Source organism: Aulonocara sp. 'chitande type north' Nkhata Bay, linkage group LG16, assembly GCF_057382095.1.
Source record: "Aulonocara sp. 'chitande type north' Nkhata Bay isolate Kocher_YH1m ecotype deep benthic linkage group LG16, A_spYH_male_GT1.1, whole genome shotgun sequence".
NCBI lineage: Eukaryota > Metazoa > Chordata > Actinopteri > Cichliformes > Cichlidae > Aulonocara > Aulonocara sp. 'chitande type north' Nkhata Bay.
The window spans coordinates 9348945-9374133 of record NC_141359.1 but is presented as its reverse complement, the minus strand read 5'-3'; the positions used below and the strand labels follow the sequence as shown (position 1 = coordinate 9374133).

Here is a 25189-nt window from a genome sequence, read left to right as displayed (position 1 = left end):
CTTGAGGAGTTTGCCCCCTCACATATACTAATGTGCCACAAACAGGACTTTAATATCACCAACCATTCCCATGTTATTACGGTGTATCCATATAAATGGCCCACCCTGTACAAAGGTCAAGAACAAAGTAAATTGACTCAGAGAGCAGCTATCACCTATATTTTGATAGAACAAAAAGGTACTTACCATCTTTTGCACTGCTGTCTGGAAGTGATGGCAGCGTTCGATCCATCTTGAGCAGCTGTTTGCTCACTTCTTCTAGCTGGGATGCGTTTTTTAAGAGTCTGTAACACTCCTGGCTGCTCTTTCCCAACAAGTTGGCCACTTGATCCAGTTCATATTCATTAAGGCTCATTAACTGCCAGGAGCTGGCAATTTGCTCTCTTAATGACGAGGAAAGAAGTGCTTCTGGGTTTTTAACTCCACATTCCATTGCAACCCGTCGGAAACAATCCAACGCTCGGATGAAGGATGGACCTTCAGTCCGTGCAAAAAGGTATGGGTTTGTTTTTGACACACCCGCTCGTTCTCTATTTTCAACAAGCAAGTCAATAGACAAAACCATGCGTTCTGTTAAAAGAACCAGCATGTTCCTTCCATACTGACCTTCTAATTCCAACCTGGTCAAAGCGGAACCAAGTTCTAGCTCCAATTTTGTGCTTTTCCTTATTTGATCTGCAGAGGGCACAAATATTCCTTTGCTCTTTCTCTGAATGTAAGTTTGCAAAAGCAGTCTACCAATATTTCCTACCCTTCCTCTGTTGAACAGACAGACATCAGCTAAAGTTGCTTCACTGAGCTTTTTCCACGTTGACAAACTAGGACTTTCTTTCAGCTCCTTTCTTGTTTCGTCTCCTTCCTCTGTGATAAACCTGTGAAGTTTCATCAAGTCTTCTGTCACAGTTGATTTGTCCACTTCCACTTTTTTGACTTCTTGCTTTAGAGAGGAGGCAAGCGTTTTGCGAGAAAAACACTCATTCCATTTTGTATCAAGAAGTTGTATGAATTTTTTCACTTCGCTTTCTGATTCACTGTCCTCCGTCATGCGACTCTCACCAAATGCAATTTCTGCAGCTCGTTTCAAAGAGTATCCAATCTTCGTGACAAGGGAAATGCTTTTAAACTTACTGGAACTGGGGTCAAATCCACTAATCCTTTTGACCCCTTGAACAGCTAATTCAAATCGGGATGGCAGACATATTTCATGCAAGTACTTTACACTCCTGTCCAGCTCATTTACGGCAAGCACAAATCTACCCAGTTCCCTCATTTTTTGTGCAATGTAAGCAAACTGAGACTTGTCATGCTCATATTTAACAGACAATGCATTGCCATATTTACAAATAAGCGGGTCGTTTCTGATATGCCTCGAGATGTCATCTTGATGCATGATGTGGATGATTTCCTCACAGCCTCCAGTTAAGAACTCTGACATTGGAAGCAGCCGGGAGGCAGCACTGTGACCTCTCGTTCTTTTTGTTTTCTCAGTAGATTTATCGTCTCCTTTTCTAGCTTTACATGACCTTTCGTGTCTCCATAAATCAGTTTTGCGATAAAATGCAAAACAATGTTGACAAGGTAAGAAGTCACGAACTGATATGCTGGGTTTCTTGACCTGTTTCTTGGTCACAATTTCCCCCTCGCCACTTTTAAGAACTTGGCAATTATGTTCATAATCTCCTCTATTGCGAATTTGATCAAGCAATGTCTGTCTGACTTTGGAGCCTTTTGGAAAGTGTATTGCATGGGCAACATCCGTTTCCTCCGCATGTTTCCTTTCCAAATGCTTTGCAAGTTGAGCGAAAGCCATTTTGCAGTATAAACAGAAGTGTTTCTTGCATGACTCTTTCTTCTCTTCATCCAATACGCAAGGTGTCATTTGATGCAATTTCTTACAAGTCCTTAGACTTGATCTTGTTGGTTCTCTCTTTTCCACAGTTTTTGTGCAGCGCCGTAATCTTTTAACCATTTCTTTCGTACTTGATGCAGATAGAACCATATCTGTAATACCTCCCCCTACATCTCCTGGCTCGTCGCCTGAGTCATTTGTTTGCTTTAGGGGGTTTTGTTTATTTGACAGCACTTGATCCGAATGATCAAAATTCAAACTAATTTTACTTGACAAACCACCCATTGTGTCATCTGACGTCTCGTTGTCTTCTCCATCCTTTTGGTCTTCCTTTCCTCGACTTTTCTGCTTGGTAGGTGAACCGAATGCTGCGTTTTCTGATTCAGTAATATCCTTATCATTTTTTTGATCATCCAAATCTTGTGGGATATTTTCTTTTGCAGTGCCTGCTTCGTTTCTTGCACTTTCAGTGTTAGAAGTCAATCTAAGAGCATCACTCGAACTTCTCTCTTCAATCAAGTTCCTCTCTCCTTCAAATGACTTCTTCTCACCAATAGTACTCGCCTGTAAAAGAACAAGTATATGTAAGACTCAGAGCCAAATCAGATCCCATGAATAATTTTGGTAAATTTGAAACACAGACTCTTGGAAAAAATGTAGAAGGGGATGCTTAAATTTGTTTTTAATTTTGGTAGATAAATGGTTCTGACATTTTTTTAATCATTCATATATTTTTTTTACTCCTGTTTTAGCACATCAGCACCACGGCAATGCCCCCAACCAAGATCCAGGCCCATTCAAACGAGTCAATATGATGGCCCAAGGTTTAGTAACAAAACTCCCTCCTGACACCTCAAGTCTCACGTACAAAAACCACATGTGACCCATTCAAGTATAGTTAATGGCTTTATTGGATCAAGCAGCGTTTCGACATCATAAATATCTAACCAAGTATATGTAGTAATGGGGTGTTTGATGAAATGCTACATGAAGAAAACAGAATGTGCACTGACACTAGACCTACATCCCTGGTTTGGAATAAACAAATAATTAAAGATAAATTTTTGCTGGGCATACCAGTATTTTTACAGAGCTCACTCGTAATATAACACATCATGGCTTCATGTAAAATATGTTAATACCATGTCCAGCCATTCACATAATAACAGTCACTGTGAATTTTGTCATTTATGCTTTCAAATGTTTGATTTAAAAGAAAATGTAATAAACGGTGGCTACAGGTGCATGCTGTGCATATTGTGTTATGGTAATGACGATGATACATATTCTGAAAGCATACATTATGTACCTGATTCAAAGAGTTCATCTTGTCCAAGCGCTTCATGTCTTCAGTGTCTTCAATCACTGGCTTGTTCACTGCAATGTAAAATGATATCACAGTCTCTAAGGTGCACACATTACAATTTACATAGCAATTAATGACTGTTAGGTCTAAGTTAGCACAAATTTAAAGATCCATTTTAGAATTCAAAATAGTGCAGGGTGGTGGTAGATAGGATTGCATGCATCGAGATTTTAACCACATAAAATACAACTTCATTAACAATAACAATAATTTATATACACTTATAATGGCTCTCTGTCCTACTGAGCCTTGAATTAAGATGGTAAATTAAATAAAAATGCTCCTGAACTTGCTGAAAATACCCAGGAATAAGAGTTAATTTAATCACATCCACCTCTGCCATATTCTTTCTACTGTAATACTGTAGTTCAGTCTGAAAGTACATAACATGGCTCTGTAACTCAAAGCTACACAAGTATAATTCAGCTTTAAAACCCTACTAATTACAACAGTGTAGGCTCTGCTATATAAGAAAACTTTTATATTATACTTTATAGTATTACACTAGCATTTCTAACAAGTCATATTTATGTTTAACAGCTTTTGAGACCACATCCTTACCTGGCTTTGTTGCAGAAGGTGCTTGGAGTTCAAGAAAACATCTCAAGGAGTTGGATCATTGGTGGACAGTAAAAAGTAAAGTCTTTGGATGCGCATCTTGAAGAAAAGAGTACTTGGAGCACAACACGAAAAACAAAATTGTTCTTCCATCTAAAAGCGACGTATAGTTGTCTCATTAGGATGCTTCAGACGCGTTGGGATAAGCTATTTTTTTCACGTTTTCTCAACAATATTTTCTTTTACTGCTGATTTACTAAAACATTTGAAATATCGGATACAAACTCATTATTGTAACAGACAGGGAAAATTGTTAGTTTATAAGTAGCAGTTTTATGTCATAATAAACATATTTTTGATATTTTTGTAAGAAGGGTAAAGACTGCTCAACAAAGCTAATATTAGTTTATATGTTAAACACTGTTTAAAGTGTCAAATATGCTTTTAACGATGGTTATGCCTAATGTTTTCCATTTTCCATTTATTTAAAACAATGGTTCTTCTTTCGTAAAACCAAATGTAATTCTGATGCAATGCTAATTATGCATTTGTAACTGGGGGAACTATAGGGGAAAATATTAATGTCTATAAGTGTCATATGTGACAGACATAGCGTGATAGACCATAGTCACCAACTGAATTCATATATATTTTTAATAACAATGCAATCCCTTCAAAACACACACGCACACACTCACTCTTGGGGCCAACCAAGGTGCAAGCTGTGGAATTCTTTAAAATGTGTTTGTGTCTTAGATTTGAGTGCTCAGAGTCTTGAGATATATAAAAATCAAAAATATATTGAAGTAGGGCAGAAACTAGCGAGGAAATAAAACAGACAGCTGGGTAATGTTTATTAGAACATACCTCTTGGTCCAGATTGTAGTCCTCTTTGGAATTAAGTGCCAGTTTTACAGCCATGTAATCTCCACTTTTTACAGCATCTCGCAACTCATCTGGCAAAAACAGGTGAGGAACAAATGAAGTTTAGAGAAAGTGGACATTTAAAGATCTCACGCTCATTTAATTTTTCTTTCTTTTAAATGCCTATTTATTCAAATCTCATAGATCCTCCTTAAAAATGATGTGACCTACTGTGGACACAGAATTCTTTTTATTACAGTCACGGACATAAAACCGTTTTTCTCCATGTTTTTGGTAAACTGCACTCAGAACGAATAATTTGGATGGTAAACAAGTTGTGGTTTTCTCATGGCTTGTTGCAACTAAAAGCAAAAGTCTTCTAAATACCAAGATAGTCATCAGGAAACACTCACTTGGTGACAAAGGTGGACCTGACAAGATCTCATCCTCTCCGTTAAGATGTTTCTGGAAATCATCCAGAGTCATCCAGTCCAGATTAAGGTCCATTCCTAGACTCAAAGTGGCCTGGCCCTTGTCTGTAAAACACACAATGCAGAGATCATCAACTGGGATTTCACTCAGAAAATAAATCTAAAATCAATGCATTTGACAAGTGAAGTGTGAATGTCATATTTGGAGGCATTTGTTTAGCCAATCAGAAACATACCAGATTTGTCAGTGCCCTCTGGTGGGTCCTGGGTATCATCACATGCCATAAAGAGTCTAGGCTCACTGTCCTCCCTTTTCTTTCTCCTGTCATCAGAAGGGGTTCTCCGCTCCCAGCTTTGCCGCTGTGGTTCATCTGTCTTATCCCTACGCTCCCGGGTATCATCTCCAGGCTTCGATTTCGCCACAGATTCCTCTTCCCGCTCCTCGGTGTCCAGGCTGAAGCCATAACTCTGAACTGGTCGCGAAACTGACATTGAGGGTGGCAGACAAGATAAAAATACTTTTTGAACAACGTGTCATAAAAATCTAAGACATCAAAAAAAAACAGCTTGTTCTTTTATTGTTCCTATTAGGAGTAGACCTAATACTCACTTATAACCCTGGCCATATGTTGGAATAGAAGAAAAAAAGGTTTGAAATCTCAGGGAAGCCCATACATGTCAATTTAAAGAATAAAAACGTGCAAACATGGAGAGTGTGCGCGTTTGTGTACACACACTCAAATGCTCTTGTTGCAGTTCCTGGTTTTATGCAAGTTTGCTAACAAAGAACTACAGTCTGTCACGTTTAATTAAAAATACTAATAATGAATGAGCTAAACATAGCTATTTTTAAGCTATTTGTGATTACTCTGATCGTCACCAAGTCCTGAGATTCCTGTCAATCACTGCGACACACATTCCTGACACATTTTGTCTTCTGAATTAGAGCTGGTCAGCAGACGAACTATATAAAATACACAATAATAAATAAAATAATAACTTTTGATTGTTTGACAGATCAAATATTTGACCAACACATCTGATTTTAAAGAAAAGACGTTTCTAATGCTGCACGTTATGCTCCTGACATGCAGCAATCTGTTACATTTACTTTAAATCTTTTTACAATACAAGGAGGTGCTGGATGATACTTTTTAATAACAAAATGCTGCTAATTTAAACCCTTTTTCTATGATAACCATTTATACAGCACAGTTCTTTGTGTTCATTAAAAGGCAAACTACACCCTGGCATAAAACACTCGGGCAGGAAGGGGTTAAAGATGCAAAGACATGTAGACTTTGTTTTCACACACCATAGTCTATTAGAGCTCTAGGTTTACATTTCTGTGATCTGCTCTCATCTGGGGCATGTACTATGAAGCAAGTTTAACATATTCAGGATCTATTTTCCTCATCTGGCTTCACTAACAGAAAGATCAGCAATCCCACTAAGAATTCACTCGAAGATGCTTATCAACTCGATGGGGATTCCCAATATGGCTATAAGCATGTTCACATAAAAGTGAAGCTGCTGGCACCACAGGACCAATGACAAGCATCGAATTAGCCTGCTGATAGCAGAGCGGCTGGTTTTACAAAGGAAGGATAAAAACATAATATTAGAAAATATCAAGAGGTGAGACACAGAATAGAGACTGAAAGCAACACAGCTGCTGTAGATAAATAAGAGGTGTGTTTGAAGGGAGCAGTTTAGTGTTAAAAGCGCTGTTTGAAGGTGCTTTGGTCACAAAGACCTGAAAAGACTGGAGCTACTATATTGATAAAGTTTAGCTTATTTGAAGGCAGGAGAAAAAAAAAGCTAGCAAAAATGCTGACTTTGTAACTTAACAGAGTATCACAGCTGTGGGAGAATCTGACAGATTACAGTTTTTATTCCAGAAAGACAAACGCTTTAGGTGCTCTTACAAAGTTTTAGACTATGATTACTATCCGTGCACTGGGGTCTCAGCGATCTCGCAGGAATGGTGACACCGTTTTCTGGAGAACTGACTGATTGGTATATGGTGGTATTTTATACCCTGGTATAAAAATTAACCATCTATTTGGGTTAAACCCTCACAGGCCTCTGGAAGACAGAGCTGTTATTAGAGTTTTATTGTAGGGCAGTAACCTCCTTGGCCCTTTAAGGTCAATTTTTGGAGACCGTATAGCAACTAGTATTTTTTCCTGTCATGGATAAGGTCCTTTATGCCCAGCGGGATTGGTCTGAAGCCACATTGTGTTAATCTGATTCAAGTTCAAGTTTCATGCATACCATCTGATTGCTTGGGCCTCTCCGTCTTCTCCGGCTCTTGTTTCTGAACAGGAGACTCTTTGGTTGTTTTGGGAATCTTCTCAATTTTTCCCAATACCTAAGTGTTGGGACAAAACACAACAACAACAAACTGTTAACACGCTGCATTTCTTTTTTAGAGGAAAACCTCTGAGCTGCATATCCTGTTTAAAATAGCAAAGAACATCATCTGAAAGATCACGTTGTGTTTTTTGGTTCCATTTATGAAATACTGGATGACAAAGTTAAAATAGAAATAAAGTATACACCTTTGTGGGTTTGCTGCTGCTCTTCTCTGTGGTGGGTTGATTCCTGCGGGGGGCGCGATCCTTGGCCTCGCAGTTTAACAGGAACTTTTCGAAAAGGTTAGTTGAACCTGTGGTGTCCTTCTGTCCCAATATCTCGTCCTTGGTAACTTCCTCCTCCTTACTCTTGGTGACACCAACAGCTGTAACAGAGGACGAGGACGACGAGGACGATGTAGATGGGACTTTGGGTGGTGCAGACGCGCTCTCCTGCCCTTTGCTCTTTGCTTTCTTATGTAGGGTGGAGTTGTCACTGGAGTCTGATTGTAGCGCAGTATCCTCTTTTGCTTTAGAGCTATGACTCTTCAGTTTTTGGAGGCTGCTTTCTTTCTGAGCAGAATCTGTCTTTTTGTTCTTTTTGTCGTGGATAAGGTCCTTTATACCCTGCAGCTTTACTTCCCACTTCCCCTTTTTTTGTCTGGACTTGTCGTCCAAACTGGCTTTTTCCACCGATTTTGTTAAAGTCTCAGTTGATGCGGAATCGTCCATTTGGGACTCTGACAGGCCTTCGCTCACGTCATCTTCCAGCGGAGCAGCGGCCTCGTCTTCAGAGGTTTCGATCTTCCTCTCTTTCTTCCCCTTCTTTTTCCTCCCATCGTCGCCCTTTTCTTTTTTATGCTTCCCTCCCTCTTTTCCTCTTTCCTTCCTGTGTTTCTTGGAGGGAACAGGGTCATCCTCTTCCGATTCAACCACACGTTTTTTTGATTCAGTCTTTCTCTCCTTGGGTGGAGAGCTTGGGGTTGGGGCTCTGCCTTCTTCCTCATCGGTTTCTGGTGCCGGTAGGGGCCTAAACTCTTCTTTCCGCTTGTCCTTCTTCTTTTTCCTTTTTTCCTTAAGATGCGATTCTTCTTCCTCCTCCTCCTCTTCCCGGACTTTCTTCTTCTTTTTCTTCTTGACAGGTGCCTCCGTTGGTCGGTCTTTGTCGCTGTCACTTTCCGAGTCAGCATCAAACACGTCACTCTTTGGAGGCAGAGGTTTCTAAAGAGAGAACGGGAGGGGAAATATCACATTTTGGTAATAGATATTACTTTTTGACCTTCTGACTTAAGGCTCTATAATAGTTTGTCATAAGTAATTAGAGGTCAATAATACTGCCAACAACATTTTGCCCCTTCATTTTCAAAACGATGTCCAGACAGGTGGGAAAATAACATCGATAATAATCTTAATAACAGACAAAATTTGTTTTAAGTTCATCTGTTGTGCATTAGTTCTATAATCAAGAAAGGAAAGATCAGATTACTTATATTAAAAAGGCTTTAAAGCCAAAGTTACAGGCAGTTTGCTTCTGGCTTAGAAACAAAGATGTTTTCTTGCGACATTTAAAAGAATAACTATACCAACACGGGAAACCTCACCCGGCCCGGACACAGAAGACAGATCGATAACTTTAGGTATAGCGTTTATGGCGCTTCATAAACACTATACCTAAACCCAAGAGCGTAACTTTGGGTTCAACATGCGTAAAGCTACATCTGTGCACCAAGACCAACCAAGTCCCACATAGTAGGGGCGTGCAAAAACTTTTATTTGCTGCTTGATGTGTTGGCGGTGGTTACAATGCCTCATTCCCCTGTAAATAATGCCCATGCCTCATTGCTTGAAAGATCAGACTTACCACACATTTCTTGGTTTCTGCCTCTTTCTTGGCCTTAGCTTCAGCCTGTGACTTCTTAAAAGCCAAGAGGACTTCGCGACAGTCTTCCAAATGGGCCTCTGGTTCCCATGTGTCATCGTCAGAGCAGTAGTTCTTCCAGCGAACTCTGTACAGCACTTCACCCTGAGAACAAGAAAGCGAAGATGTAGCGCTTAGCATGACCTGCCCCACTGACCTGACCTGACAGTGAGATCACGAGCCAACAGGATCTATAGAAAACAGAAGACTTCCACATGACAGCTGAGACAAGCAAACACGGCTGACAGGCCCTGTTAGTTAGTTAGTGTTAATTATGGTATTTTGAATGATGCTGTCTGTCTTTAAAGTTCTAATATCAAAAGGTTTACTGAGGAGACACAGGCAAAACATTTAAAGTTGCAGTGAGAACTTGCTGAAAGAAAGTGTGCAAAACAAAAAGTGTAAGAGTTGTAAAAAACTGTTAGTTTCACAGCTGACTTTTGTGTATTAAGAGTGACTGAACGTGAGCAAGAGAGATGCAAAATCCTGTAAAAAGCAGAGGAGAGTGTGAATATTTTCAATCTTTCCAGGGAGATGTTGACAGCGCTGCATCAGACTGTACACATATGAAGTTAAAGCATCTAAAAGGTGCAGAAGCTCCCACTGGGCACTCCGCACTGCTCAGAAGGACCACAGCTTAACTTCCTGTGCATGTGTTTACTTCGCAGGTGGTACAGCCCAGAGAGACTCCAGAGTTCACAAAGACCAACGGCAAAAAGTGTAAAAAGCAAGGTGTTGAAAATATCTTAGTAGAGATAGTATTACCTCCCATTCTACCTCAACAATCAATGTGCACATCACAGAATTTGATTCACGAGCTCAACTGGTCAGTAGAGCTGGGCGATAGAACGATAACGATATGTATCGCGATATAACTTTTACTCGATAGAGAAATTAAGCTATCGTGATAGACCTCGCCGCTCTCGTCCTCTTAAAAAAAAAAAAAAAAAAAAAAAAAAAAAAAGGTCAGCCAATCTAAATTAAGTAGCGCAGAGCCGAACCAATCACAGCCGCAGCATCACGTCGCGTGACTTGTTACGTACAGCACAAGTGCCAAGCCGCACGTGTGTTTGTTTGGGAAGCAGCCAGCGGGTAATGGAGCCAGCGCGTAATGGAGGAAATGAGTGTGCCGACTAGAAAAATCAACCGAGCGTGACCGAAGAGAAAACGGATGACGGTTCCAACGCCGGAGAGATTGTTGAACGGAAGAGCCATAGAAGTTCCGTAGTGTGAAGGTATTTCGGCTATTTCAAGTCTGACAAAAACAGAGTAGCGTGCACTGTAAATTGTGCCGAAAGCAAGTCTGGAAATACAATAAACTGGTGCATGCGTCACACTGTGCGCCACGTTATTGTTTCGGTGAAATGAATTTCTACAATACTGTTACTGTTAATTCTACTCTCTGCAGTGTTTAAATGCTTACATATACACACAGTTACTGTCCCTCCACACATACGACTCGGTTCTGCTTCTATGCCCCAGCTTTGTTTACTTTTTCCCACCGAGGCTTCTAGACTTCTGATTGGCCAACATTTCTGCACGGTTAGGAATCTAGCGCCACCTGCTGCTTTGGCATGTTCATAGCAGCGTTTTCCTTCATTTCTGCCTTTATGTGTGGACGGGATTATTTTTTAAAACGAAAACGGAAAATCTCCGTTTTCAAAAATACCCGTGTACGTGTGGACGTAGCCTCAGTCTCTGACTGGAAGCGCTAATTCGTCATTCAGCTTTTGTCAGACTAAAGTAACTGTTAAAACTGTTTGAAAAGCTAAGCTATACAACAAGGAGAGATTGAGAATTTCCTTTTAGTTCTCAGTTTATTTGATATTGACAAAAGTTAGTCAGTTTTGTCTGTTCTTCTGTAAAACAAACTAAGATTTATTTTTAGAATTAATATTTTGTTTCTAAGTGGAATTGACAATTTAGTCTGTTTCGTTTGTTCTGTTTTGAAACTTAAACGCTTTAGCGGCTGCCTTTTGTGTAGTTTGCAATATTTGCCTTTATTTATCTGAAAAAGTCTCATGTTCCTTAAGTACATCTACCCTGTTGAACTTATTATGGGAAATAAATATTTAAATAAAAACAAGCTGCTGATTATTTCACATTTTACTTGTGAGCAACAACACATTTAAATCTTACAAATATAGTTATTTGGCTTATATCGTGATAGATATCATTATCGCCTGAAATGAAAAAACATATCGTGATATGAAAAAATCTCATATCGCCCAGCTCTACTGGTCAGTAATCAAGCCTGTACTGTCTCGCTGCTCTACTATGAATATTGATTTCTCCCTTCTTTTGGTGCTATTCAACCAAATTCATTTATAGCTGTCTTTAAAAAGAGTGCAATTTAACCTTTGTAACGAGACCTGATACTCAAAGGAACCCCCCCCCCCCCCCCCCAAAGTTAATACCACGGACATTACATGTGCTTCACGGCAATCTTAAAAAGAAAAGGTAAAAAGCAAGAAAGATAGCAAATGTAGCTAATGTTAGCTGCTGGGGTCATCTGTGTTTGTGCACGGGTCTAAAGCATGTTTGTCCGCTACTTTATACAGTTAGAAATGCAGCGGTCACAGGGCTCACCCATTATTACCTGGTATAAGTAAATTCAGTGTTAACAAACAGCAAATCCCACCAATCTTCTCACACGCTGCGAGTCCTGCATTATTCGGGGATTTAGCCGATGTAGCCCTGCAGCTAGCAAAATACGATGAAAATATGTGAAAGCCTGCAACGGGTCCGTCCTTGGCCTCAGCAGGGGAGAGCCAAGCGGACATCATGGGACAAGTTGTGCTTGGAAAAGATGCTATATATGGAGGAACAGCGACCCACGACTAAAACCAGAAAACGCATGTAACAAAGTAACACACAAGCAATTTTGTGCATGTAAATGCACCGCAGAAACGCGATTCTGCTAACACAAAGGGTCTTTCCACCGTTGTTGGTGGGCTATGCCTCGTGAAAGTGGACTGAAAGAAATGCCAGCCATGTTTGCAAAGCTAGCCAGGCGGCTACGTAGCACTTAGCTATTTTTACCTCTTCCACCCGCATGTCAATGATCTTTTCCACTTCGTACACGTCTTCTTCCTCATCTTGTTCGCTGTCCGCGGGCTCTACCTTGTCGGTTTCAGCCGCCATGGCTGTGTGGTAGTGTTGGTTTCCTAAAATCTGCCTGTTTTGGGTTTTGCACTCGAAAAGGCCGCCGTGTTGACAGAGGTAGGACGCTGCCGTACCTAGTGGTACTACAGACTGCACTAGCTCTGCAGCTCTGAGAGGGCTGCGCTGAACGCAGGGCAGTTACCGCCCGCAGTCACGAGAGGCGTTCAAATGCTGCTCTTAATCGTCGAACGTATCACTCCAAAATAGTATTTACAAAAAATAAAACATTTTATTTTTGCTGATGTACTAAAAAAAGGCGATTTGGCGATAATTAATTTTAATCGAAACAATATATTACGCTATAATACGCTAAAGTGATTTAAAACCAACAAACAACTATTTCATTGCTTTCCATAACTTCTGACTTTTATGCCCTGCTACAAGTTTAAAGAATAACAATAATTTTAACAACATATATATTTTTAAATTTTCTCTTTATTGTTCTGTTATTTCGGGCGATGACGCCCAAAAGTTCGAAATGTACTAAAGGCATCAAAAGTCAGTGATTTGCGAGCGTTGAAAACACGTTGCCTGGTGAAAACAGACCGTCTGCTAACTAATTATACATATTTAAATATAGCACACATCTTCCTGCACAGAACAAAACAAAAAAAACACGTCATCCACTCATGTTTTTAGTCTTCAATGTATAATATTTTAATAATCACAAGTGCAATATTGAAATGCCTTAAAAGCCACAATATTAGCAACATGTTTTTCAACTGAGTAAACTTTAAGCAGCTTTAGAAAATTAAATAATCGTTTCAGTTTACTGCCTAAAACAGAAGTCACTTCTAATAACTTTAATCACCTAAATTTATTGTAACATTACATCACAAACAACACAAATACAGCAATACTAGTAAAAAATTATGATGATAATAGTATTATTATTAATAACAATAATAATAATAATAATAATGATATAATGTATTTCTTTATATAAGTATAAAGAAATAAATCAGGTGGAAGAAACAGAAGACCAAAAATACATGGAGGAAAATATTATGTAATTTTACAAAATATAGTAAGAAACTGTTTAAATGTATGTGTACACACATATGTTTCAAATACTGTCCAGCTGTGTGTCAGCTGTGGCATTTGACCATCTGTTTAAACAGTCCAAAAAAAAAGAAAAAAAAAAAAGAAAAGAAAGAATACAAATAAAAACTAACAACCCCACCCCCCAAACAAAAACAAACCCAAAAAAAGAGTTTTAGAAAAAGCCCACATATTTTGTTTAGTGTAACTAATCTAAACATCTCAGTTATGGCTCAGTGTTTGGAGGAAAATTCTTAGCCTTGGTGTAACAAATAACATGGTACTTTTAAAGTAATGCATTACCCCATTGTTGTTGTTGTTGTTGTTATTATTATTGTTATTTCAACATTTTCTAAAGTTACAACCTAATACATTCACACAATGCATGTCTGAATAGCTGTTGGTCAGCTGGTACAGCTCTTTATTCAGACTCCAAAAATGATCTTGAGATCTGCCAGAGAGAGTTTGGAGAGGGTGTTTCCGGTTCCCGACAGCACATTCTGTGCCAGCTCCTTCTTCTTTGTCTGCAGTGTGGAAATTTTCTCCTCCACTGTGTTTTCACACACAAACCTATTGACAATGCCACATAGACACACACACACAAACTATTAGCACAAAGAAACGCAGTTTACACATCATTGTTACCATTACATGCTTAGTAAAACTTAAAAATAAAGATGCAAACTAGAAATTTTGTGGAGATTCAGTTAGAAGCTGATGCGTCACCTGTGGATGGTGACGTCTTTATATTGTCCCACTCTATAGATGCGGTCACAGGCCTGATCCTCCAAAGCTGGGTTCCTGTTGAAGGGTTAAAATTGAAACAACTTTCTTCTACCTTACAGAAATGTTTCTTAAGTTTGGAATAACATAATCTCTGCAAAACTGCAGAATGCATTGTGTGACGTCTGCACATGTTTGTTTATAACTGCCTTTAAATTGTCCTTTGCCATTCCTTATAATGCGAAATGTGAAGGCACAAGATACTTTAGAGGATACAAATTAAATTAGAGAGGATAAAATATTGAAAAAATTATTTGCACAACAGATATATTTCAAATGCAGCTTGCTACATTAAACGGCGAACGGCAAACAACAGAAGTGATACTTTTCCAGCTCTTTGAATGACAATGTGGCTCTCACCAGTGCATGTCAATGAGGAACAGGTGATTCCCACCGATCAGATTCAGTCCAACCCCCCCGGCACAAAGAGAAACCAGCATCACCTGAAGCAAAAACCAGAACAATTAGGCAGCACTATACATTTAGAGCTGTGCAACAAAACAGTTTGATTACACTCATTTTCATCATTATCACTTCAAGCTTAGTTCTCAGCTGCATAGCACACTTGGTATAATGATCACAGCTAATCTAGAAGTCCCATCATCATCATCATCATCATCATTATTATTATTACTACTATTATTATTTACATTTCAGTGTTGCAGCAATTTCTGTTTATAACATATAATTTATTGTTGTTTACTTTTTATTTAACTGCATTCTTCACAAATGGAGCAAACATTACAAAAACAGGAACAGTTGGCCTTACATTTATGCACAGATTATCAGTGCAAGTACAAAAAAAAAAAAAGAGTAAAAAAAAAAAGAAGCCACTATTGCTGTTTTACATAGTGCATCAGTGTTTTCACAGTTTTTTGTAAACTGATAAGTTTTTTAGTTTAAAGAAAAGAAAATCTCTTCATGTCTTTGATATTGCTCACTGTGCCATCCAGTCATTCTTAATTAGGGGTTCATGTTTTAATCATTTACGGGTTATTGCTATCCCATTGGCTGTGCAAGCAATCTTCTTAATAAGCATTTGTCTTTTACGGATAAGTTGCTCGCAGTGCTACATAAATAAATCGTACAGAAAGAAAAGTCCATCTGTTCTTGTTTCTCCTATCTGTACACAGTTTAATTTAGGGGTTATAAAATATCTTAACAGGTAGATATTCTGCTAATCGTCGTCTGTAATGGAAGATCCCAGAGTCTTCCTCCAGCTTAGATTATTTTAATGTATTTTCGCTGGCCGGACGTCAGAATAAATAAAACAAGTTTCTTATTGTTGTTGTTGTCTTATTGTTGTAAATTTGAGTCTTTTGTATTTCAAAATCTTATTTAGATTGAGCGGTAGAAAGTGGTACCAATTTCATTCCAATATTTAAAGCTCCCATTGATATCTTACTGGTGTGATAATTTTATCATTTTAAATATAGGTCCTCTGCTCTTGATGTAAAAAATGCCATGTGGATTTTCCTTGCAGCTCGTTGTATAAAAGTTGTTTTTATTTTTTATAAAAGTTGAATACGTTTATTAGTGAAACTCTGTTAAATGTGCAGAATGGATTAATCCTCATTAAGATTATGAACATCTTAAGTTCTACATCGTTTTCATTCATGTCAACTCCTTTACTTGGTGCATTACTGCCACCTGTTGGTTAGAAGTATGGAAACCATTGTGCCACCTCATTATGCTTAATTTATGCTCCTGCGGCTGTGTCTCTTTGTGAAGGTAATTATCTACAGGGAGGAGGTCTAAACATGCTCCTGTGCAGTTCTCCAAAATCTAAACTTCACATTGCTCGACGTGTATGATGATGTAAGTCGTTCGAAAGGTGATTAGCTGAGAAGTGGACCGGAACAGGGAAGGGAGAGAGTGGGGTTCACCAGGAATGTGATAAATGCAAAAAAAACCTTCAACCCCCCCAGTCGGCTTCATTCAGACATGCTCCATTTGACAAAAATAGAGACATTTACCTGTGGTCCCTTTGGGTTAGTGTTGAATTCTTCCACCAGGTCCATGCGGCGTTTAGGGTTGACGGTCCCGTCGATGACGCTGTACGTTAACCCCATCAGCTGCAGATGAACTGCTACAATTTGGAGCATGCTGGTCCACTGGGACACGATCACACTGGACAATAAGGGCGAGACACGCCATGAAGACCACATATGAGAAGGTAACATGAAAATTGTTATTAATTGTGAAAAAAAAGACATGAACTCTGAATTATTGTGATGTGTAATGTTTTACCTTTTGTGATCATTACTCTTCTCTCTGATCGCCTTCAGTTCAGAGATGATAGCAGAGATCTAGAAGGAAAATTGATCTTTTAATACTAACTAACAGACTTTGAACTGGACCACCATGCGCTCTTATCACATACATTGTGCATTTTCCCTGCCTCTAACAAAGACAAATGGTCAGCTATGAATTTTAAAACATTTAGCATGAAAACAATCATGTCAAATCACGATTTAGAGCTGAATCTGTGTGGGAAAGATCCAAAGGCTCCAACTGAGGGCAAACAATCCACACCCAGTGACTTCATTGGTGACTTTATTGTGACTTTTGATCAACAAAAACAATCATACCCTGATCTTATTTCACCTTCTATATCAGACAGCAGCACACATTTTCACATTCTGCCAGTAACTGTGATGTTAGTGTGCTGATCTATTGCCCACCTTGGTGCTCCTGCTGGTGCCCTCAAACAGCCGCGAGGGGAAGCGTGTGCCATTGAGGGCCACAGAGTCTTTGGGATCAGGGCCAGATGGCGAGGGGCTGGAGGAGAGCGACAGAGCATTGAGCTGCTCCTCCAGAGATAAGACGATCCCATCACCCTGCAGCTCCGATGAGTCCAGAGTCTAAGCACAGGAGACAGGTGTGAAATAGGTGTGTGCAGTATTCAGTTTGTATCATTATGTGTGTCTTTTTAAATTATAGACATTGCTGGAAAGCCTTATGACAGCACGTGAAAGTGTGTACCTTCTTAAGAAGTGAGAGGTGACAGCAACATTGTCGGAGGCGCAGCAGCAAGGACAGGATGTGGACGGTGCTGGACACCTGCTTAGCCTGCTGGGAGCTCGACAGAGCAGGATCAGCCTGGGACAAACCAAACTCCTGGGCCACTGGAGAGACAGAGAGAGTGAACACTATTTTAAATCACCATTACTGCTACTAGCAAACACTGATTGCTAAAAGAGTTTGACTTAAGGCAAAAGTGCCGTCCCAGCTTCCAGTTTAATTTCTGTTGTTTTCTACACGCAAATGTAATTATGCACCTCGTATAATAATATGCAATCGTGACTGCAAAACAACCTTTGCTCAGATTAAGTTTATTTATTGGTGAGGCCTCACCTTTCTCAAAGGGATTAGAACTGGAAGTGCTTCCTTTCTTCACATCATTTCCTTCATGTTGCTTTAGGTAGCTCTGCAGAGTAGATCTGGAGGAGAGAAAAATATATAATTGACTTTTTATAATTGACTTAATTCCTAGTTTCACAACCCTCAAAAAGGTAAAAACATCAAGATGTCCAAATAAAAAACAAAGATGAAAATGCAGGAAATAAAATAGTGAAATGAACAATACAAACAGAACGCCTTGGGCTTTAAAAATGTTAATTAAACCCCTAACTGTAACTCTGCCTTTGCATTTGACAAAGGTTCATGTCTTTCTGAAAAGATAGACTTTTACCTGGACTGGGCAAATAACACATCATACACAGCCTGCTCATCCTCAGAAAGTTTGAGTCGATGCACCTCGGAAGTCCGATCAGGAAGAGACACCTGAAACAAAACTGCTTTAGTTTCTGGTTATATTTTGTAATTAAACATACACTCCCAGAAGCTAAAAGATACTTTGCTTGTTTATGTTTTTAATTTAATGGTGGCAAACTCCTAATAGTGAGTGTATTTCCTGATGTGCTACCATAAAGACAGATGTTCATGGAGTCTGTGTGTGTGTCTCTCTACCAGTGGTTGGCCTGTGCTGTCCCGTTGGTCTTTGGTTCGTCGGAGCAGCAGAGTCCTGGTCAGGATGTTGAGTCGCTCTCTGCCTCTCTTGGAGCCGTTGTCCACCTGAGCTTTCCACAGTTTGTACTCGTCGAACGGAGAACAACGCAGAAACCTGAAAAGACAGAGGAACGCAGTGAAAGAACAGGATCTCATTCATGAAATACATTTATTATTCCTAATGTGTTCATTTCATTTGTGCTTCCTCGTCTCCTCCGTCCTACATCCTTCTGCTTGTGAAACAAATATTAAGCTCAGTCCTCCAGACTGAAAACTGTATCTGGAGGACAGAGGAGAAAGGAGCCTTTCCAGAGGAGCTGTAATCGAGGATGCACTGGTGTATCCTTTGCATGTTTTTATCTTCAAGTATAAAACATCCATGTCACACAGCTGAAATACACAAGCCAAGGTTAGAAGAGGATTTGTCAGACGTTGTTTTAGTTATTTAAGAAGCTCAACTGTGTGATCAAATATTCCAGACTTCATGATTTATATGTAACTTATTAAAAACAGGCGTATTATCTCGTCAGTCTGCACCATATTATGAAAATACTTAAAAACTGTCCCAAATATTAAAAACGGACCACACATGTGCAGCAGGCTAACAAAACACAGGATGGGTTAGAAACTTGTATTCACTGTGCTGTTGTCTTACTTGAGCAGCGAGTACATGTCCAGCAGGTTGTTCTGAATGGGTGTACCAGTGACAGCCCAACGGGCTCCGGCCCTCAGCTGACAGACAGCCATGGAGGTCTGCACTTTTGGGTTTTTGATGCTGTGGGCTTCATCCAGAATTATGCGGGCCCAGGACACTCGCAGGAGAGGAGCTGAGCCTGGACGCTGAAGAAAAATAATGGGAAGTGTGTTTGTAAGTTATTTCATTTTGCTGAAAGTGATGTTTCCAACACTGCTCTTATCTTAGTAAGAAATCACGAAAACAGTATTTTCCTTTTTAGTGCTGCTGCCAGCATCTTCAGTGTTAACACTGAAGGCTTTGGTTCCGGTCGTATATGTAGTATTTACCACATCGTCCTTATCCGTGTTGGGTTTATCGGCCTCTTCTTTTTGGACCGGGATCTCCTTGGACACTAGGCTGTAGGTAGTCACCACCACATCGTAATCTGCCAGTCTGGTGGACACATGCACAACACTGTATTTAGTTTTTGTGACTCAAATGTCCTTCAAATGGGAAAAGAACAGCTGTAATGAAGATCTTTGACATGTCAAAGAAACAATGACAGAGCTGCTCTCCACTACTTTGCACAAACACAAGATCAAACATTTACAGTACACAAATCAATTCCCCCGTGTGCATCATTTCATTTTGTCTGTGAAAGCATGTTTTCCCGAGAGGTGTGTTTTGCAAAAATAACGACAGTTATGACAGCGGAGCTCCTTTTTGTCTGCTTTACTCATGTTCACGACTGTACTGAGTTTTGGCTTTTCCAAGCTTTCTCTTTATGAAACATTTGCAGGACATTCTTGTTCCTACAGTGCTTTACTATGACCTCTAATACCAACATTTTAATATGTAATTGTTTGGCACAAAGGTAAAAAAGGTCAACTGTCACTGCAGGAACTTTGTGTGGCTCCTCAAAGAATAAGATGCGACTGCACCATTACAAACTGAGATAAAGGCAGAGCGGAGAAATAAACAGCAATGTGTGTGTGACAAAGTTTGCAGCTTTCTTACGCTCTGGCACTTCTCTCACGGTTCGGGCCGTGGTACAGGTACACCGTCAACTTGCCCGTCTTGACATGTCTGTCAATCTCCTTCTTCCAGTGGTGCACCAGGGAGGCAGGGCAGATGATAAGAGTGCCCTTAGACAACACAGGGATGCAGTCTGGACACAAAAAAACAAGGAAATAGCTAAAAAAAACAGGAAGAACTGTATAATTTTATTTAACTAGATTTTATTTGATCCACTGAGTCAATGACAAAAGGTTCTTGTTACCAGTTTTGGATAACCAGCTATCCTTCTTCTTCTCTTCCATCTCCTCCTTGTCCTTTTTTGCTTTCATCTTCATGGCCAGTATGAGAGAAATCATGGTCAAGGTCTTCCCCAGACCCATGTCATCCGCTGATTGAAAAGAATACAAATGAGATGTACTAGAAAAAAGATGAAGAAATGGTAAGAAGCGAGGTGTTCCTCTCTTTGTCATGTGAGCAAACTGACTGGCCTGAGGAGACCATTTCTGTACATAGAATAGCAAATTAAATGTAACAAACAGACCCCACGGGCTTATTTCCAAAAACACTCACCCAGTATTCCTCCACAAGGACTCTGCGTTTCTCTCCAGAGCAACCAGGCCAAAGCTCTCCTCTGATGGGGCAGGAGAGGCACCTGAGCAACCAATCACAATGCAGCAATCTTAGCCTAACATCATCGTCCAATCAAAAGAGGAAATACAGGCTGTACCATTCTAAATTGTGACAGTTTTGTCAATAAAAGAAAATGTTGTGATGCAAAAATGAAAATTAATTAAAATATATGGACACATAAAGATTACATTCAGATGCAATTTCTTAGAGCATAATAATGTAAAACTATGAGCTACAATCGGAAGCTATATTTCTAAGGCTGACCTTAAAATGTGGCTGCAATACTAGAAGCAGAAAACCATCCTCAAAATGAGAGTAAATAAATGGTACTCAGTCAGACACCAGGTATTTTTTATGCAGTGCAGCCTCAGTCTGAGCAGTCAAATCAGAGTAAAGATGGCGCTCGCCTGCGCTGAGTGTCATGTAAAAATTGCCGATAGATGAATTTAAAAGTGGGCTTTCATATCTTGAAATTTTGGATGATGCTTTTCGGTGAAACTATTCGTGTAAGATTTCAACCTCTCCTGCTAAGAGTTGTCTGTCATCCACTATCTTCTATATCACAACAGCTTAAAAATTCTAAATGTAACTATTTACTGACAGAGCCGAGCACTAAGCCTTGTGTAATCAGTCAGAATATCTGAGTGCTGCTATGAGTTTCCTTTATTTTTGAAGTTTTTGTGAAAATGTAGTCGTTGTTGTCAGATTTTTTTTTTGCCACAGTAGTGAGTGAAGCAGTGTGTAACACCTTGATACCCTTGGGATCAGGGGCCTCAGCCTCGGCATCAGGACAGGACTCCAGGGACTTGTGGAGATGGTCGATGGCCTCACAGGTGGCATTTTTCACCGCCAGAAGACGGTCGTTGGTCATTCTACCCCCATAAAATGTCTGTGCCTGTGGGTATGCTGGAAACATTAAGGATGAATGATTAGCAATCTATATTTATTTCAAGTTAAAAAAAAAAAAAAATTACACATTTTATAGAAGTGTTTCTCTTTCCCATATGGCATACCTCCATACATCTGAGAGTATCCCTGGCTCAGCTGGAGCTCCAGAGAGCCACCAGAGGCCTGATGATGGTGCAGGCCCGGGGCTGGAGGAGCAGGGAGCAGGATGGTCCCGCCCTGCCGGCTGAATGGATTCATCTGAGTGGTGCTGAAACCAGAATCAGTGCTGCTACACGCTTCCTCAGACTCTGAAAGGGAGACACAGACATCCAGCCAAATCTAAAAAACCTTGTTGGTTTTATTATTACACTTTCACCTGCACGTTTGTTTGACAGAAAGAAAATCAAAGAACATCAAATTACACAGCGCTTACTAAGACAAAAAAGTCCCTCAAGGTTTTGCCCGTGTAAGCATAAGGGCTTAACTGGGAGTATAGCTGAGGTACATAGTGGAATAACTAAAAAGCACTTGAATAAACCATCTGAAAACACTATTCTATTATTTCTCATGTGCAGTGTGACTCCTACCAGGCTGAGAAGCAGCAGTGAGGCTCAGTGACTCCAGGGCTTCCTCCAGCTCTTTAACCTGTGTCCTCAGCCTCTCTCCTTTATCTGGTAGTGCCTCCAAGTTTACTGAAGATAGAGTGGCCTGAGTGAAGACAAAGAGCTCTCATAAGCCTGAGTATTAAACTAACCAGCTGCTCTGTAGTATTTGTTGTTGTGATGTATACAGTATTGGAGTGTGTAATTTATGGGCTGTTATATATGCTGAAACTGAAGGATTAGCAGTTAGCTAATACCAGCCAATTAGATATCAGCCTAATCATAAATCACATTGCTGGACTTGTGAACTAAACTGTACTTAACAGCTACCTCAGCCTACTCTGTCAGCTAGTGTAGCTAACAGTGGCAACTTTAACATTTAAAGAGAAAAGCACATTCTGAGAGCTTGCAGATTATTTACTATGATATAATTACAAGTACTACAAATATTCTTCGGTGTTTTGGGAAACGCCGGCTAGGAGTGACTGATATGAGTATATCAGGGCGGTTAATTAACAGATTTCTTAATGCAGACACCTTTTTCTGCTGGAGCTGAACGGTGAGCAGGTTCTGCAGCCCTTTGGGGTTTTCCACCGGCTTTTTGATGTTAGAAGCTGGCTGGAATCCTGGGAAGTTGGTCAGTGTCTTTTGGACAGTAGAAACAGGAGGAGTCTTTTGCGGAGCAGGCTTCACCGACACCAGTACCACATCATCATCATCATCGTTTTCGGGACTGTTGGGCTGACTGGACTCTGGCTGAGTTGGATTGTCAGGTATGGGGCTCCTGCTGCTGTCAGAGTCTCTGGATGCATGGGTGCAGCTGCTGTTTTCTAGTATTTGTTTGGTTTCTTTCACCTGAGAGGTTTCAGCATCAGATGGTTGCTGAGTCAAGTTCCTGTGAGAAACTGGTGCAGTTTGATTGATTGTTTTGAGTTGATGTTTGTTTGATGACTCAGAATGAACAGTCTTGACGTTGGAGGAAGAAATGCCCTTTTCTGCTTCTCCTTGCTTGATGCGGTTCTGCTCGGGCGTGTCTTGAATCTTCTCGGTTCTTTTTTCAACACTGTTTTCTTTGGGACTGTTGTTCTCCTCATCTGAAACTCTCTTTTTTAACTTCATCCCCGGTGGAAGTTGTTTACCCCGGTAAGTATCCGACGACCTGTGCTTATCATCTGCCTTTTCTTCCACTCCTGCACCTTGTTGCCTTTCATTTTCTTTCTGGTAATTTGCTCTTCCTTCAGCCTTGTGACTTGCTTCTCTCTCTTCATGTCTATTGTTGTGCAACTTTCTCCACCCAGAGTCCTTGTCTGTCTGGCTTGGTGCCTTAAAGGGGTTTCGTACAGGTGGAAGACATGAGGGCTGTAGCTGTGTGTCAGACAGAGGGCTTCTCTTTTCTGTTTCTGGCTGCAATCATGGAAAACAACACACTTTAAAAAAAATGTATCATAGAGATTTACAGAAAGGTGTCTAATAACAACTAATCCCTAATGTGGTGTTTAAAAAGAGTAAATAGTTCAGAATAGGAAAAATACTTGTTCATACCATTTAGCTACATCCTATTTAAGGCTGCAACTTATGATTGTTTACATAATAAATGTATTAATCAATGCGTACGCCAGGAAAACCGTAAAAAATTTACAGTTACAGCATTAAAGAAAAAACAACAAAAGAAAAACAAATACAAAAGAGGTAAGGATTACTTTTGTTTTGAGTGACTGACCAATGAACTGACTAATTTGTACAAGTTTAATTATTAGTGGAGTAGTGAGAATAATAACTTAAAACTTTAATTAACCGCATTTTTAATAACTAATAACTATCTTTAATTAATATCTCAATGCGATGGCCAGAAACCGTTGGTGATACAGATATTGAATGTATATAAAAAAACAAGTGTGTGTTGGGAAGTCTGTGACAGCACTTACTGCAGTCCAGGGTACATTTCCACACCACCTCTGGCCTGCTTTTTTACCTACAGCACATCGGTAGAACAACCTGGAAAACGAGAAGGAATTTGCAGTTAAATACACAGTCTAACCGACCTGGTTTCTAGTCATATAAGCTGTGTATAAGCATGCGATTTCAGATTTCTTTCTCACACACACACACACACACACACACACACCTATAGCCCTGCTGTTGCTGACTGTAGTTGAGAGCCTGGAGTTCCACCATTGAATCTTCATGATGGAGGCAGTGTGATGGTGAAATGCTAGAGACATGATAATTCATGTCAATAAAACAAATATTTGTGCAACACACACATTTGTTTATCAATAACTTTAACAATATGTCACTGAATAACCAACACTTTTAACCTCAGATGTTTGGAGAGAGCCAATGAGTATAGTAAAGTTGGCTACTGAGATGAATGGAACAAAAGCAATGTAAGGATATAGTCAAGGAATAGTCAAGAGATTATTATTTGGTTCAAACACAGTGACAATGACTGCTTCAGGTCTGAAAATACAGTAGAGTGGCCTATTGTCATCGTGGGAATACCTGGTTTGTTGACTAAAATCACATCCTTGCTTGTCAACGCAGACGTAGAAGCTCTTGCCTTTATTTGGTCCATCTTTTAATCCGGTTTTTAACATACACACACCACCTGTGACAAAAAGGTCTCTTTTTAGAAACACGTAAAAACTCGAAGTGCAGAATATTTAAACCGATGGTTAAACTAATTATTAAACTATGTAAGCAGCAAACCTTTATCTCAGGATAAAAACACAAATATAACCTCTTTAAACCAAACACAATATCCAGTTTAGCATTTTATAACACATAATTAATCACCACTGACCGATTACCACTTACCGTGGATACTACATACAACCTTTTCCATTTTATCAACACATTAGTTCAGTTTCAGTTACTAGAACGTGAAGGGAAGAGCTGTATTTTGTATAGACCAATCGCAGCTCTCGGATAACACATCCGCTCTTCAAACGTCAGTATAAAAGTCAAGGTCCGAGTTATTTAGCAAAATTGTATTATGATGGACAAAGAAATAATATATAATAATGTATTAAC

The 25189-nt window shown here is 39.7% G+C and overlaps 2 protein-coding genes across 4 annotated transcripts in view; both read right to left on the bottom strand.

Moving 5' to 3' along the window:
* mphosph8 (M-phase phosphoprotein 8) overlaps positions 1–12671 on the bottom strand; it is a 28422-nt gene extending 15751 nt beyond the window's left edge. The window contains exons 1-8 of one of the 3 annotated variants that reach the window (XM_086265769.1): positions 12386–12671; positions 9287–9448; positions 7633–8646; positions 7346–7442; positions 5305–5553; positions 5051–5173; positions 4641–4729; positions 187–2413 (exon numbers count right to left, since the gene is read on the bottom strand). In XM_086265769.1, coding sequence (XP_086121895.1) covers positions 187–2413; positions 4641–4729; positions 5051–5173; positions 5305–5553; positions 7346–7442; positions 7633–8646; positions 9287–9448; positions 12386–12487 — 4063 coding nt within the window. In that variant the 5' untranslated portion in view covers positions 12488–12671. The other 2 variants (XM_086265772.1, XM_086265770.1) reach the window with 2 other exon arrangements.
* A 315-nt stretch (positions 12672–12986) lies between these two features.
* ttf2 (transcription termination factor, RNA polymerase II) lies at positions 12987–25061 on the bottom strand. The gene is made up of 23 exons (XM_086267330.1): positions 24974–25061; positions 24659–24764; positions 24282–24368; positions 24082–24151; positions 22694–23560; positions 22142–22262; positions 21680–21862; positions 21415–21572; positions 20607–20688; positions 20299–20424; positions 20037–20187; positions 19367–19472; positions 18999–19183; positions 18305–18458; positions 18027–18118; positions 17690–17775; positions 17318–17460; positions 17017–17196; positions 16583–16641; positions 16309–16462; positions 14693–14775; positions 14276–14350; positions 12987–14119 (listed from the first exon to the last, which is right to left on the bottom strand). The coding sequence occupies exons 1-23, from the start codon at positions 24999–25001 to the stop codon at positions 13975–13977; spliced, it is 3441 nt and encodes a 1146-aa protein (XP_086123456.1). The 5' UTR covers positions 25002–25061; the 3' UTR covers positions 12987–13974.
* Between the last annotated feature and the right edge of the window lie 128 nt (positions 25062–25189).

Bases quoted from the DNA above. Each gene is read 5' to 3' on its own strand.
- ttf2 (XM_086267330.1), bottom strand. From the start codon at position 25,001: ATGGAAAAGGTTGTATGTAGTATCCACG. The intron at 24,765-24,973 runs GTAAGTGGTAAT...TTTTTGTCACAG, and splicing joins GGTTGTATGTAGTATCCACG to GTGGTGTGTGTATGTTAAAA. The intron at 18,119-18,304 runs GTAGAGAGACAC...GTTTTGTTTCAG, and splicing joins ACAGCACAGGCCAACCACTG to GTGTCTCTTCCTGATCGGAC.